The sequence below is a fragment of the Centruroides sculpturatus genome, unplaced genomic scaffold (genome assembly GCF_000671375.1).
Source record: "Centruroides sculpturatus isolate CEXI.00-Female unplaced genomic scaffold, Cexi_2.0 scaffold569, whole genome shotgun sequence".
Classification (NCBI taxonomy): Eukaryota; Metazoa; Arthropoda; class Arachnida; order Scorpiones; family Buthidae; genus Centruroides; species Centruroides sculpturatus.
In genome coordinates, this window is record NW_019384810.1 from 300443 (window position 1) to 317226 (window position 16784).

Sequence of the window (16784 nt, forward strand, 5' to 3'; positions counted from 1 at the left end):
AGACAAAGGAAGTTAAACTTTGAAGCTTTTTCTTCAAAATTAACGCATTTCTTTCGTTTTTTTTCAGTTTTAAGAAATTTTTATGTTTAATTACATTTACATAAAAAATTGTTAGGAACTAAAGCGATTAAGGTAGATCTAGCTGTCTTTTACATCCATAAATGTTATATGTCAGTGGAACAAATGGAGTGAGCTTTGACCGTTCCACGATTTTTGGAGACTGTCTATACGCGGGCTTCCTAAACAAGCCTATATGTATGTTTGTCCAAGAAATTTTTGAATGAAATACAAACCGCACAACTTCAAAATCGCATAAAAATAATCCGCATAAAAAGAGACCTTACAGTATATACATTTGCGTCAAAGCTAGAGTGAATCAGATCACAAGAAATCAGGTCAACGGATCCAACATCTAATAGAGTAGAATGAAAAAAATTCCTTTAACAAGTTAAAATTGCTATTGTTTTGTAAGAAGAAATCAGGCTTTACTGGCCAGACTATATTGTTCATATTTGCATGCTGCATGCACTGATGTCATCAAGCATAGGACAGTTGTATAAATAGTGCATGACACCATCCCGCACCCCACACAGCTGACAGCAGTCAGAATTAGAGTGGTGAAATCTTTTCAGGTAAACACGAAAGCGCCCGTGTTCTATCAAAAATTTGGCTAAATCATGTGTGAGTTGAATCCATTTGCTGTGAACGCCATTTGCTGTGAACCTTTGGGATGAAACGCCTTGTTATGTGTTGTTGTGGGATCTCGTCCCAATCCAGTTTCCAGGTTTCCAAAGCATTGTCCCAGATAAGGTATTTAAGTCTTGACTTAGGAATGAGATTGTAGGCAGGAGGAATATCAGGATGAGGCGTTACGTTTCGCTCCAGAAAGTCAGCCCGTTCATTACCTGGAATGCTGCTGTGTCCTTTAATCCAATTGATGGCACACTTGTTAAAAGATGTAGAAGTTGCAGCAAAGATGTCGTTTGCAACAGGGTGAGTATTATGCTTATTCCCCAAAGCAGCAACAGCTGCAGCACTGTCTGTGAAGATGTTTATGAGTTTGTTCACAAACTCATAAACATCTTCACAAACATCTTCACAAACTCTATGTTTATGAGTTTGTTCACAAACTCATAAACATAGAGTTGCATCAGTTGATTACCATCAAAACAGCAAACATCTTTGCTTGGAAGACAGAGCATCCGGGTGTACAGCAAAGGAATCATTGTAAACATCTTCACCAGCCTGAAAGATCACAAAGGCACTTGCCGTGCCATCCGTTGACTTGGATCCATCTGTAAAAGCTTCCTGTAGAGGTAACACGAGGAGAGATCCCTTCCTTAAGGCAGGATGTGGGAGTGTAGATACACGCCTGTCTAATTCAAACATGGTGGCATTAAAGATGGTTCCATTAATATCAACATCCCTGCCCCTAGAGATACAGAAACGATTGCTATTAAATTGGAGAAATTGGAGGATGGTTTCGACTTACTTCTACTTAAGAAGTAGTTAAATAATTAAGCGATTAGGGAATTGGGGACATAAACAAAACCCTGATGAGAGTCGAAATTTTACTTAAACAAAAGCTTAACCGAACCATCTCTAGCAGAGTATGGTGGAGTCTGATTTCTTCGTATTATTAATGTAATAAAGACAGAAATTTTTCCAGTTCAATGAGAGTGATCGAAAAGTTGTAAATTTTGGAAATTTCTAAGGATACTTGGTCCTAGAACGAATTAGTTAGAAAAGAAATGACTATTAAGTTTAACATATTTAGATTTTTACAGCTATGGTGAGAAACGTTTAAAATCTACAACAGCCCTGTCGCGTCTTTTGAGATATACTAGTGATGCGACAAAAGAGGTATTTGACATTGACTGCTATCGGCACCCTGGGGATTCGGCAGTCCGCGTGTATGCACGCTCTGCAACCGTCTTCGATTCCATCTTGGCCAACCGAGTGAACTTGTTTGAAATGCATCTGGGGTGATGTACAGCAAACTACTTAAAATGTGAAATCAATTTTTCTACTAAAAGCCTCGTTATGCAACTGAGACTTAATAAATTTCGGGTTTTGTTAAAGCGCTACCGGCTACACATATCAAGAGATAAGGCTTGTAGCTGTTGTGGTAATGAAGTAGAAGAGAGCTTTTTCATTCACTTGTTCGGTTTTGTCAGATGACATCCCAACTGAAATACTGTTATCCGGGATGGTTTTAGGTATAATCATCTAAAAAGTGAAGATCTGTTTAGAGTTATTTTATGTAAAATCGTCATCTTCTTTATTAGAACTTTAGATTTTTTGTGTGTTAAGTTAAACCTTGTTTATTAAATAATGCTGTATAATCACATTTGTTTTTTCCCGTTGTAAAAATAATTTAAATCAATAAAAAATTTGAAATATCAGTTCTTTTTTGCATAACATTTAGTTAATTTTGCGGTATTCTCAAACATATTTTCTGTCATATTGTTAAAATTCATTTTAAAACATTCAATACAGTGAAAAATTACTGACTGCTTCTGTTCTAGTTGTATCTATTAATTTCACTATTGACTAGTAAGGCTCTGATTAAAAGACTTGTCACAACGGAAAAGTCAAAAGACGACAATCGGTCCATTCTTTATTATTTTGGTAATTGGCTAGTCTATCCGATTTTCTATAGACTTGTCACAACGGTTAACACAGAAGACAATTCTTACTTCATGTAATATCTTTTAGTTAAATCGAAATGCATTTCGGACATTCAGTCCCTATTTAGTAGGAGACTAAAAGTCATAAATGCATTTTGAAAAAGTTATCTATTCAGTTTTTCAATCCCAATGTCTTTATTATACTCCTTGTAAAAGAATGAACAAAGAGCTACATAATTATCGTCGTTCCAGACTTATAAGACACTGTATTTTACCTTTATTTTATTGGTTATATGCGCCGATTTATTATGAAAGTACGTAGTCTGAATCAAAACTTGAAAAAAATAAAATCTGTTTCATAATATATTCGTAATACTTCCAACTACATTAATCTCAAAGTAATTTTCAATCGTACATATAGAGTAAACTCTGTAAAAACTACTAGTAAAAGGAGAAAATTGAGTTTATGAATATTTTTCCAACAACGAAGAAAACACAAAGGTGAACTTCAGTATAGTATTTTACTGTAGTCAGCTCTATATATATCTAAATTACAGGAAATAAACCAAAAATGCAGACAGTATTGTACAGTGTTTAGTATCATACCTACTACTAGTAATGTAATGAACGATGTTGCAAATTTTTCAATTATCGAAAAGACTCGTTAATTATAACACTGTATTTGTGTTGTCAAAAAATAATTAAAGTTATACTTAAATCTTGGTTGCTTGTTCTCTATCATATGTATTTTCTTAGCACAATGTTGCTATTGAGAACATATCACACAGGAACACTTTCAGAGGAAAAATGTTGTTATATTGGTGTGGACGGATATGCATTTCGGGCTTAATGCCCCTCTTTAGTCCTATTATTACATATTTATCAGTAAATTGATTACAAGATTTACAAATTTACAGAATGCATTGAAAAAATTAGGATACGCGTACAATGATTTATATAATAAAACTTAATAATTAAAACTTAACTGAGATAGTGACGGTTGAACCAACATGACTCGTAAGATCCACACATAGTTTTAAAAAAGGGGGAAAAAGGATCTAATAGTTCTTTTGGCTCCACACGTATACACATGAGGATAGTATAACATGTGCTAAATAAAATAAAAGGGGTAAATTTAAATCTAAATTTAAGTTTATATTAAGAGATGGAATTTTTAAAAATCATAATGAAATGTCGGTAGCATGTGACATAATTTTGATGAGATGTGCAAAGAACATAGTTAAGATAGGAGAGGTTACAAAGAAGTGAGTGATCCTTGTAACACACACTGGAAGGTTGGTGTGACTCCATCATACCCCACTTGCTAGTCACAACAACCTTCCAGTGTATGTTACAAGGACCACTATCTTATCTATGTTCTCTGCATATCTCATCAAAATTATGTCACATCCTACCGGTATTCCATTACGATTTTTAAAAACTCCACCTCTTAATATAAACTTAAATTTAGATTTAAGTTTACCCCTTTTATTTTATTTAGTACATGTTATACTATCCTCATGTGTATACGTGTGGAGCCAAAAGAACTATTAGATCCTTTTTTCCCCCTTTTTTAAAACTATGTGTGGATCTTACGAGTCATGTTGGTTCAACCGTCACTATCTCAGTTAAGTTTTAATTATTAAGTTTTATTATATAAATCATTGTACGGGTATCCTAATTTTTTCAATGCATTCTGTAAATTTGTAAACCTGTAATCAATTTACTGATAAATATGTAATAATAGGACTAAAGAGGGGCATTAAGCCCGAAATGCATATCCGTCCACACCAATATAACAACATTTTTCCTCTGAAAGTGTTCCTGTGTGATATGTTCTCAATAGCAACATTGTGCTAAGAAAACAAAGTTATATGTATCAATAGTTACAGTTAGCATTAGGATTACTGTTTAAGTTATTGATTTTTGTGGTGATAAGAAATGTTTTAATATTTACGAACCCAAAAGTCAATATATATTTTGTTGACTGTATTTCCAACCTATTCACACTAACTATAATAATTAACTAGCAGACCCCGCCACGCGTTGTTGTGGCTCAAAATGTATCTATTATAAATTTATAACACTTCCCCGTGGGGGGGGGAATTTTTTGAAAAATTTCTTCTTAGTGTACATTCTGTTGACGTACCCTATTAGGACGCAATGAAAAACGCAAAAAACCGCATCTAAAATAGTATAAATAGAAGCAGAGTTCTTTACGGTAAGCCTTAATCCTAACCATCTCCCTTCAGTGAGAGGAATTTCGACACGTATATTATATAAAAACACGTGCATATTCGAATGCAGCGTTGTGTCAAAATTTCAAAGGAATCAGTAGGAACAAACGAACATTACATTTTTAATTCGTAATTTTTCGTCCGATGGTTCTTTTAATTTTTTATTATTATTATTTGAAGACAAGTTCGCCCAAATAGGGATCACTATTTCTTGCTTTTGCGTTGTAGACAATACATTTCCGGCGACCGACCTTCCTTTCTAGGCTACTAGCCGCCAAGAAGGTACACCCCCAAGAAGGTACAGATGGTAACAAGGAAGACGTTCGTATAACACTAGTTCCGATTTTAGAAAATTTTTGTGTTTTTAATTGGAAATATTTTGTGTTTTTAAAAGGACTTTTTAAACTTTTGGAGACTAGTAGCCTAGAAAGGAAGGTCGGTCACCGGAAATGTATTGTCTACAACGCAAAAGCAAGAAATAGTGATCCCTATTTGGGCGAACTTGTCTTCAAATAATAATAAAAAATTACATTTTTATTTATATAGATAGATAGAAGATGATCTGCTTTAGTTCATTTTCACAGAAAAGCATAATGCCTCACAGAAAAGCAAACTTAGAGCGTCGTACTCGTAGCGCCATCTGTTGGACATAAAAGCCTTAACCTAGATTATATCTTTTAATTTATATGAATGTTTAACGGAATAATATACAGCCTATGTACACCCTGAGGTTCCATTCTAAATATTGGTGAAAGAATTTTTGAAATCGGATGAGTAGTTTCGGAGATTACCTGCTGCAAACAAACTTACATACACGTACTGTACATACTTACAAACATCACCTATTTATAATATTAGTATAGATTGAACGTATTTTGAAAAATTCCTGAACTTCTTCAGTTTCATTTCCTGGTCTCCCAGAAGGTTTAGGCTGATACTCCGGCTCGGCTTAATTAATACGTGTGAAGGAAGTGTCAGAGAAGTGTTAGTTCTACAGTAATCTAACATAGTTGAGATTAAAAGTGTTAGTGGCTATCCAAGTTTTTCATACAAGTAATGAAGGGCTCACTGAAATCTGTCTGAAATTAACAAGTAGGCAACTAAACACAAAAAGTTAAATTTTTGCATGGTAATGCAAGACCCTGCACACTAAAAACTAGGCTGCAGCCAAATTTGAAAAACACAAAGAGGAGTTTTTCCTCTTTCTCTCTAGTCCACAGTCTGATCGCAATGTTTTTCATTCGCATTTGTTTGGGAGTTGAAAATAATTTGTTGTGTTTATTGTGTGAAAGACTTGATTAAAATGACAAAGTTCAAGAAGAAAGGCAATAATTAGAAATTTGGAGCACTGTTTTCTTCAATAGCATACACACAAGTCTATTTATTTCCGCGATAACTATATAAACACTGGCAGTGAGTACGTTGAAAAGTAGCATTCATTGTTTCTTTTACCTGTTGTCTGTTTCATTTCTACAAATAAAACAGCTGGTCTGTTAATTTACAAATATATACCTTAGTAGCTGTAGATCCCTCTTATATATTTATTTTGAACACTTATATACCTTTTTTATATTTATTTACACAATTAATCTAAACTTACTTTTATCACATTGCAGAACCAGTTAGGTAAGGTATCATCCATGTTGTTTACATCTTTGGAAAACCGATTTAAGATTTTTCCTACAAAATATCAAAATGTAAAATATTAATTAGAATAACCGCTTATGTAAAACATATTTATTCCAGTATCATTATTATTTATAGGAATACAACGCAGCATATCTGTATGGTTAATGTTTTACAGGTTGACTTTTTCATACCAGAAACTTTGTACTTGTACATATTTATCGATACAGCATATTTAAATACAAGAAGTTTATCTTTACATCATAAAATTATACGCTTTATATAAACTATCCTTTAGGCTTAATGAGATTGGATTAAATAAGAAGAAATAATGCAACAAGGATTTATAACAGTAATGTTATTGACACAAAATGTGGTTTGTTTAATTCCGCAATGTTGTATAATACAACGATGACTGTGACTGTGAGCAAAACTGTGGCTCGTGAGCAGAATATGACTCTTCAAGAACTTAATTGTGGATCAGCAAATAAATAAAAAAATATTTGTTATTTTTAAAAACTTTTGTATCTTGTAAATACACCGGAGCCACAGTCAGTTCACGTCTTTTCAAAATTCAGAGTTAACGCATCCAAGCAGCACCTAATGTTCTTAAAATTTTATTCTAGCACACACTACATTTTTTCTTTACACTGGAGTTTATAATTTCCAAACACTGTAATTTTATACACATGTTTACATGCTCATTAAAATCGAAAAGTTTATTCGAGCCAATGCAAAAAACTACCGTCAGTTTCGAAATTTTATTGCAGAACTCAATTTAAATAAAGAAATAAATGATTTATTATTGTACTAAATAGTGAGGTAGTTACCAACGTACTGTACGATGTATTGAACAGGTTTGTAGTATTGCTGGAACCTACTACAGTAGAGCGTCGTTTATCCGAATCAATTGGGGACTGGCATTGTTCGGATAACTTATTTTTCTGATAATCGATTATGTACGAAAAAATATATTAACCTATCCCATGTTGAAATTTTTCTCTGTTGCGTGTCGCTTCGTGTTGAATTTTCGTCGATGTTAAGCCTAACTTAAACTTTTTAAAATAATAATCGTGGCTATTGTATCGTTAAAAATTATTTCTTTATTTTTTTACAAACGAAATAAATATATTGAAAAATATAAAAACTAAAAAAATTATACTTTAGAAGTTGATCTAGTATGAAAAACATTCGATTCAGCATAACACAGTCCTCAGAAAAACGCCACACAAATATGACAGTGCTGCCAGCTAAAACACATACACAAACATAAAAAATATTGGAGTATCCCAAGATATAGCCAAATATTGCAGCGCCACAGCACTAGCAAAAATTTAAATTTGCCGACTGGAATTCTTTCGGATAACCGACGCTCTACTGTACTGACGCTCGTATTGACTTTCTAGATAAAGAAAAGCAATCATATCCGCAATTAAAAGATAAAGAATAGATCAATGACTTAATGTTCTACACCGATACAATGGAACATTTAAAAATTTGAATTTATCACTGAAAAATAAGGACAATAATATTTCAGAATTAAGTCAAAGCATTTTTCAGTTTTTAAAAGAAAAATACAACTTTTCCAAAAGGATATAATAGATAAGACATTCAATTACTTTCCTCGCTTAAAAAAAGCTGTTTCAGATTCTGATATTCCTCTTGCAACCATCATTTACTCCGAAACAAAATTTAAAAAAAAAACCTGTTGAACGGTTTTGAAGAACAATTTGCAGATTTAGTAGCATTAAAACCATCAATTGCGTTTTTAGTAAATCCATTTAAAATAGCTATGATTAACAATGGTTTTACATTATTAAAATGCTTACTTCCTGAAACGGTATCATCAGAATTAGAATTAATTGAAGTGCAAGAAGATCAAAGTCTCTAAATGTTACATAAATCGGCAAAATCAATCAATAAATTTTGGAAATATGTATCAATAATTTAGTACAACAATTTAAAAAATGCCACATATCGTTTACTGTCAATTTTTGAATCAACGTATGCAGTTGATTCATTGTACTCAACGATAAAATTAATTAAATTGAAGTTCCGTTTACATATAACGAAACTAGCAGACTTAAGAAACTGACAAGCAGCTTATTTAACATAAAAAATGGCTGACAAATTTACAAATTAAAAGTTCCGTATTTAAGAATAAAATGTCTTCATTTTTGTAATGTCAAATTACGGAAATTTTTTAATGTGTAAACTCGTCAACCATGTTTCTAAACGAAAGTAAGTATTTTTTCAATTGTTCGCCTGTAAACTTTTTAGACTGTTTTCCATGTTTTTGCAGAGGCGTAGCATCAAATAACAGATCGGCTCTGCAATGAAAGTCTGTTCTTCCTGGTGATTTGACATAACGAAAATGAAAACATTTTAATCTGATATACGGAAATTTTTTAGGTTATTGTACACTTAAATGGTACTGTGTCATAAAATTTCTGGTCGTTCTCAAATCTAAAAAGAGTTGTTAAAAGGTTAATGTTTTACTTTAGATTACGACGTTCAGTTTATCAATAATAGATTATTCAAAGTTTTTCTTGTTAAGAATGAACGCGTTTCTAAATTTAATTTTATTATTCAACTTTTTCCCATATTTATTCATTACATTATTATTCATGATTAATACTTTGTGATTAATTTGCTATTAATTGTATTATAGATTTTCTATAATATAATTACTAGCAAAATGAACTATCAAACTTCATATCTAATTCTAAAACGTAAACTGTAAAATTCTGTTTTCGGCTATTTTTATGAGGGGTGGGCAAGCAAGAGTTCAATGGAAGCCGAAATGTAGGTTTTGCAAAATGATGGGAGCCGCAGTTCTGTACTTTATTCTGTACCGCAGTTCTGTACTGCGATTTTATTATATAATATAAATATAACATAAAATAAATATTGAATTTTTTAATAACATATTTTCACAAAATTGTGAAAATAAAATTGTAAAAATAATAATAAAAAGCAGAAATAAACACTTTCAGCAAAAGCCGCATGTAACTCAAAAAGAGCCGCATGCGTCACTCGGAGCCGCATTTGCCCATGTGTGTTATATGATGTAATAATATTATCTATATATATAAAAATGAATGTATGTGTGTGTGTGTGTCTGTCTGTTCTTCATGCATTACCACACCGTTTATTCGATTGCCGTGAAACTTTGGGAAGTTGTTTAATACACTCCCGCGAAGGTTTTTGGCATAGTACATTTATCCTACGATAGATGGCGCGCGTTTACACGAGCATTCGAGCACAGTGTGTTCGATCGATTTCAAATTGTGAAGACCATTTCCCCCCTTCAAAAAATATCTCTATATATGCATTTGTGAACTGTTATTTACGATATTTGTAATAATTTTTGTTTAATCACTTTATTTCAACTTTTTTTTGCTAATTATGTATTCGCTCGAACTTCGTTAAAACCTTAACTGTACCCCGAACAACAACCGAAGTTGTAGGAAGAAATTCGCGTATTTTACCGATCTAGGTATCCCCCTTTTTCAAATTTTAATATCGACTCAAAATAATTTAAAAAGACAAATTACAATAAAACGGTTTATTATCCAACTATCAGAAATTTCACAACATGCCAAGGAAGAGAGGAAGGAGCAATTAAATAATTAAAATTATAAAGGATTAAAAAATATATATATAAAAATGGGGAATATCGCACTTCTGACAATCGCTGCGAGTGTGTGGGCTAAATTTGGAGAATTCGTGCTTCTCGCATGGACAACAGTATGTGGCCGGCTCACGCGTGGAAAAATCTTCCGATTTATTCGTGTACGCACCAGACGGAAAAACAAAAAATATCGTGTATCCACAAACACTCCAATAAATAAATAGAATTGAAACGACACTTTGAAATGTTTTCCCGATAAAAATGAATAATAATAATAAGTTAAAAAAAAAATAAAATGTAAATTGAATTTTATCACAACGAGTTTGCTTGAATTTCCTTTTTTCTGAGATCGCAGCAATGCGCGACGGATAAGCTAGTTTACTATGAAAATATTGTACGTAAAATGGAAATATGTTAGAAATGTCTAATTATCTAATTTTAGCTTAATATCGAAAACGTTTCTTCTCGATTATCATTATTAAATCTTTAAATTAAGAATGAATTAAATAAATATATTATACATACCAACGGGAATGTTATCCAAAAATGATATTGGCGTTCGAATGATACATTGAAACATATTATTGTGCAGCTCTATAGACGCAGCTATAAACATTTCATACATTAATATTGCAGACAGTATCATCGTGAGAAATCCTGCACATATCATTCCAAAGTAAACATATACGTTGTATGCTTCACTATAATAAAAGTTTTCTTCTCCAGTATTGTTAAAAATTGTTTCGTTAAACGTAATATTTTCCAGTTTCACTGTACTTTGTCCATAGATTCTTTTCTTATACAACCTGAAAATTATACATGAAATAAGAATTAAACGTTTGGAATTTACAATATTTTTATAATGAACAGAAATACATAAAAACTACTTGAATTTATTATATAACAGTAATACATATGGTTAAATAAAATACATTCAATGCAAATTTAAACCACATTTTTATAACTTATCATTGGACATATAAGTGTGAACATCATTGATATCCTTTATACTGTGACTGACACTGCTGCCGTTTAAATTTATCTGGAATTATTGGGCGACATTGTACATACTGACATTTTGTGACTTTTCTATGAACACATGTTAAAATCTGTTGCTACAAAGGTCAGAATAAAACAAGATATTATGTAAATCAAGTATCTTTCTGTACTATTCTTACAGCCCACCCAATACCTTCATGAAGCATTATAATCAACATGCGATTATTATTGACTTTTTCAGAAAACTTTTTGATTATAAAAATAGGAGGTGTTCGGTAAAGTTCTTAAGTAAACCACGAAATTTTTTTTACTGACTTTAAATTTTGAATTTAAATTGCACAGTAAATTTATCTATTTAAAATTTATACATGAAATAAATTCTATTGAATTCTTTCAAAATAATTTGTATTATTTTTCTTCATAATTTTATTCAGAATACCAGAGTATAAATATTGTACATGAAAACATTTAAAGATGGAAGAATTAAATACATCCATTGCTATTTGTAAAAATTGTGCATCAATTATGTATGATGTAAATAATGTCATTTGTTTTTCATTAAACAATTTATATAAAAAACACATATTTACATATTAATATTAATTCTTACATTACTAATAAAAATAACATACCATTTAACTAGCCAAAAGTCACTTGCATTTATATTAGCTTGTGATACAATTAGTATAACTAATAGAACAGACTTAAAGAAGAATCCCTTCCCAGCATTGAAATATTCTCTATAAACTGAAAGTCCTACTTTTCCAACTCCTTCATCATCTTGTGGTATTTTTTTACCTTCATCTTCCTACAGCAAAAAATTTCAAACATTATATGAGCATTCATTTGATTATGCTTCAATTCGTTACAAAATATTTTATTACAAATTTAAGAAGTAAAACATATTTAAAGTATAATTTTTTATTCAACATTTTGTAAAGCATACCTCTGTAAGTAATAAAGCTGGGTGCCAATATCTGATAAATAAATACCCTTTTTTATTTCTTTGTAAATAGCTTCCTGTTGTTAACCCCTTTGTCAATCCGTGTTATGTATGCATTTTTTGAGTTACCTCACAAATGCCAGTGTTTTTCTAAAAACTGAAATTATCTATAGCTCAAGAATGATTATATCCACAATTTCAGTATTTTGTCAACAATGAACGCATAAAATACTATAGGCCTAGGTACAATGCAATATAAAATATTTGAAATTGACAAAAATGCTTAATATATGTTTATTTTAATGTAATTTGATCTGAAACACAAAAGGTAATTATATAAAATTACAAGGAATGACATTGTATCGTTGAAAGATAACACTTTCCTCTGAAATTTCACACAGATCTAATGTCAATTGTTGAAACTGCAAATAAATTATAACAAGTTAAATATTTTTGCAGTTTTGGATCGAACTGTATTAAAATAAACATAAATCTAGCAACGAGTTGCATAAATTTCCAGGTTGTTAATTAAACGATTTCATTTTAAAAATAACATATATAATAAATTAGAACGGAATGCCCAGCGCGGTTCGAAAAACCATAGATGGGGTTGACTTTTTCTCGTAAGGTATGGTAGGTTTGCTATATGATGACAGAGAGTAACTACGGGCATATTCAAATTTTTAGCATCAATTCAGTGAGATGCTGCAGAGTGTGACTCAATTTCTGACGTTCTCGAGAGAGAACAGACGCCAGCTGCCAAAATATCCTAAAAGAAAACAAAAAGATGGCACATGGTGTGGATTTCCAAGCTACATTAAAGTTATTTTTGAATTTATTTAATGAGAACAACTAAATAAAATATGAATATTTCGAAAAACATTGAGATGGAGATCTTTTAATTTCTGCAGGCGTTAAAAATAACGAAGTCAACTCTGAGATTACAATTTAACAAGTAAAGAAATTGTGTGATGACATATGTAAATATAGTGCAATATTAAAATATTTTATTAATGTACTGTACTAATTATAATTTATTCAAGATACGTTTATAAACATATAAATTAAATACAAAATTGCCAACGCAAAACTCAGCTCTTACAAATCTCATCATACCATCTTGTTTGCTGGCATATTCAGCACCTCGTGCAGTTTTCTGGTAGTAACGAGAAGTTGCTTCAGATTTTGAACAGAAGTGCTGAGAAGTGCTATCAGCATGCTGAGATTTTTAATACTTCTATGCAAAATTTAGTGCAAATCACTTAAATGTTAGGAAAATCAGTTATGATTCAAGTTTTGAAGTAGCAATTCTCGTTTTGGAAGAAAATAGACAATAACTATGCAAAATTTTTTTACGTTGCTCCAAAGGTTTGGTAGCTTTCAAATACAGGATGAAACTGGTGAGAAGTTAAGATTCCGAGTTTTATGGTAGTCCAAGTTCCCTATAGGTAGGTACTGTACCTATGAAAAAATTAATCAAGAGATTGGGCGTTTGTAGGAAAGATAAATTCAACAGGAAGAGTGGTGCTCAAGTTTTAAGGTGGCTCACGTACAGTACATTGGAAAGTATGTCATTCAACGGTCTCTTGACACGGATGTATTTCATGACAATTGCAACTTGCTTTTAGGCAATTATCATCAACCATGCTCACACGCATATGCGTACACCTAAAAAGTAATCGTAATAACTCAATTTATGTCGGTAGATATCTGACAATATAAGACTAATTCTTATTTTGAAATAATGGTATGATTAATAGTAAAACAGTGAACGCATAAAAATGCTCTAGGCCTATACACAAAAGTTTTGTTTCATATAAGGAAAGTAAATTTCCTCCTTGCAAAATATTAATTCGAGAGAAGAACAAAGTAATCTTGTTGTTTGATAAACTAAATCTATATACAGTTTGGCCATTGTAAGGATGGTAAACTTTCCCTATAATGTAAGGGTCATACACAATAATGTAAAGTACGATGTACTGTGAGTTGAGAAAAAGTATTAATGTCGTTACCCTACTGCTGATGATATTAAAAATGTATTTTTGGGAGTGTTTAGTGATTGTTTAGAATTTTAATGTAATATGATATACGTCCATTTTAAAGGATTGGTGAATAATGTAAAAAAATCCAGAAGTGTCATATTAGTGTGGCAGAAGGATTTGTAAGAAAAAATCGTGGAAAACCTTTTTTTGTATAGCACTGAAGAGGGGCATAAAGATAATAAAGCGCGAAATGCCTACGTAACCTGTATCTTCAATAAAAAATGTTCCTGACCTACAGGCAGTAAGATAATCTACCGAAATTCTTATAATTTTTTCGGATTAAAGAGAGTTATATATGTATGAATGAACCAGTAAATTAGTGAAAGGAGGAACACAGACATTATGGGTCTCAATTATTCCAACTTACCCTTGATTGTTAGTGTATAAATCGTTACAGAATAGTGTAATGATAAACTGTATTTTTGTAAATAGAATGTATATAGAAAACGAGTTGAGTGTGGATATATACTCGTATTTGGAACATACTGTACATTTGAAACATCTCGAGCCGTATTTGAAGAGATGAAGTACAAATAGGAATTTCCTCTCTCCTTATAGTTATAAGTTCCAGATAACATGACACTATTATCATAAGAAACAAACGACCAAGCAATATAAACAAAGCATATACAAAAGTACCCAAACTGCACGAATGAAAACCGAAACCGAAAATATAAGATACACAAAAACACAGCTTGTGTCGAAAGGGATAGACAAACTAGGATGACAGACAAGCCGCGGTAAAAGAGAATGTTTTCGTGTATTTTCTTTTCTTAATTAATATAGAAATCTGTTTATTGGATAACGTAAGCTTTCCAATAGAGAAAAAACTATAAAAAATAGGTCCTATAGATTCCAAGCTTATGACTAACAAACGAACAATCAAGCAGTCATTCTCGCTTTATATATTAGTACAGATAAATTTGTGTGTAGTGCCATCTGTAATGAAGTTTTGCCATAAAAAGTTTTTATATTATTAATTACTAGCTGGGATACCCGGCTTCGCTCACGGAGTTATATGAGATTGTGTGGTAGTTGGAATAAAAGGATAAACTTTAAAATGTTAGAGGTAAAAAAATTTTATTGAAAACATATTCTAACTATTTACAATAATTGTTTACAAACAACATTTTTCATTTTGTAATCCGGGGTATACAGTATATGTACAAATTTTTCGAATTTCCTACTCGAGAGCAAGCTCTCGTATAGTTGACCGTGAGAGAAGCAGGAGTCTTTGAGGTTGATGCCGCAATATTTTAAAGTGTGTCCTTGTGCTTTCTTAATTGTAAAACTATAGGCTAATTTGATTGGAAATTGCAGTCTTTTGGAAGGCATTATATGAACGGTATGTCTCTGCAATGCGTTGTAGTCCCTCTCTTCTTCGTTGTACAATTATGTCACGGCTTGTGTTTTCATTGTCCACAATTACGATAGCGACTTCGCCTATCTGAGGTGCATTAAATCGACGTTCGTGTTCTCCAGGTGGTCTTTTGTCGGCTCAAATTATAACTTTATATTCATAATAAATCATTCGGTCTAGTGCTGTTTTGAATATGTGAATCAGTTTATTGGGATCCTCTGTACATCTTGGATTATTTCTCGTCTGAATCCACTGATATTTGTGCATCGTTGATCAATTCCTCTTTCTTCATTTCCGGTGAAATATACTTGCAGAAATTTATGGTCTTCGTTGAGTAGTGATAGTAGTGATCCCATTTTGTGATAGATTTGTCCTTGATGGAAAAAACATAATCGATTTCATCTCTGTTAGTGTTGATCGAAGTGTCACCGAAAGAAGTCATTTGGAAGCAGGCGTTGTAAGCTTTTATATTTTGAAGAAAGTGTTTCGATTCGGGAGTTTCCCCGGTTGTGTAATGTAGAAATTCCTGCGGAGGTGCTTCCAGTAGTGGTAATGGAATTTTTCCATTCATGCAACAGAATTCTGGTGTTTCTTCACTAAATTTTTTCGCGTTGCAAAACTGCAGATGTTATCCATTTTTCCGATTACGACGTGTTTGTGTTTTCTATATTCTTTCGTCAGGTCGTAGTGGAATGCTCCATTTGTTAGGTTGTACTGTTTACTTGTCCTTGTCCGCGCTTCTCGAAGGGTGATATTTGCATGGATGGCTTGCGTTCGCAGTCTTTTATTATAAGATTGTGTCGCAATTCTTGATTCTTCAATTTGTTCATTTCGTTGTTCTTCGGTTTCTCTACTTCTCACGGTGCTCATTCTCGTTTGTTGGGAACGTAAACGTGCCTCACGCTCTTTGACTGTTTCGTTTTTTCGCTGTTCTTTTTGTTTTCGCTGTTTTGCTTCAGAACTGGCAAGAGCTCTTCCTCTTTTAAGTTCGGGAATTGTATAAAATATATATCAAATCAACTTTTTATTAACAAATATACTAAGTACTGAATACAATCGTACCCAGCAAAAGTAAACAAATAACGTAACCAACACCTTATTGTTTGCTGAAGGAGTTTTATTAAAAACGAACGTTTTCGATCCACTTAACGGATCATCATCAGGCTAGAACATACGAAAATGGAGTACATCATTAATGGAACAATAAGTTCAAAAATTCAAAAATATCAATAAACTGATAATATATCAATTAATAAGAATAAAAAATAAATTGTAAACGATACCTAATAATAAATAATATACTACAAAGACTA

At 31.9% G+C, this 16784-nt stretch overlaps 1 protein-coding gene across 1 annotated transcript in view; it reads right to left on the minus strand.

The window, feature by feature from the left end:
• Positions 1–16784, minus strand: part of LOC111629776 (multidrug resistance-associated protein 4-like) — a 105980-nt gene that overhangs the window by 17016 nt on the left and 72180 nt on the right. The window contains exons 15-20 of the mRNA XM_023373689.1: positions 13172–13288; positions 11759–11934; positions 10653–10933; positions 8199–8325; positions 1179–1432; positions 906–1130 (exon numbers count right to left, since the gene is read on the minus strand). Of these exons, the coding sequence (XP_023229457.1) occupies positions 906–1130; positions 1179–1432; positions 8199–8325; positions 10653–10933; positions 11759–11934; positions 13172–13288 (1180 nt within the window). The remainder of the gene's footprint in view (positions 1–905; positions 1131–1178; positions 1433–8198; positions 8326–10652; positions 10934–11758; positions 11935–13171; positions 13289–16784) is intronic.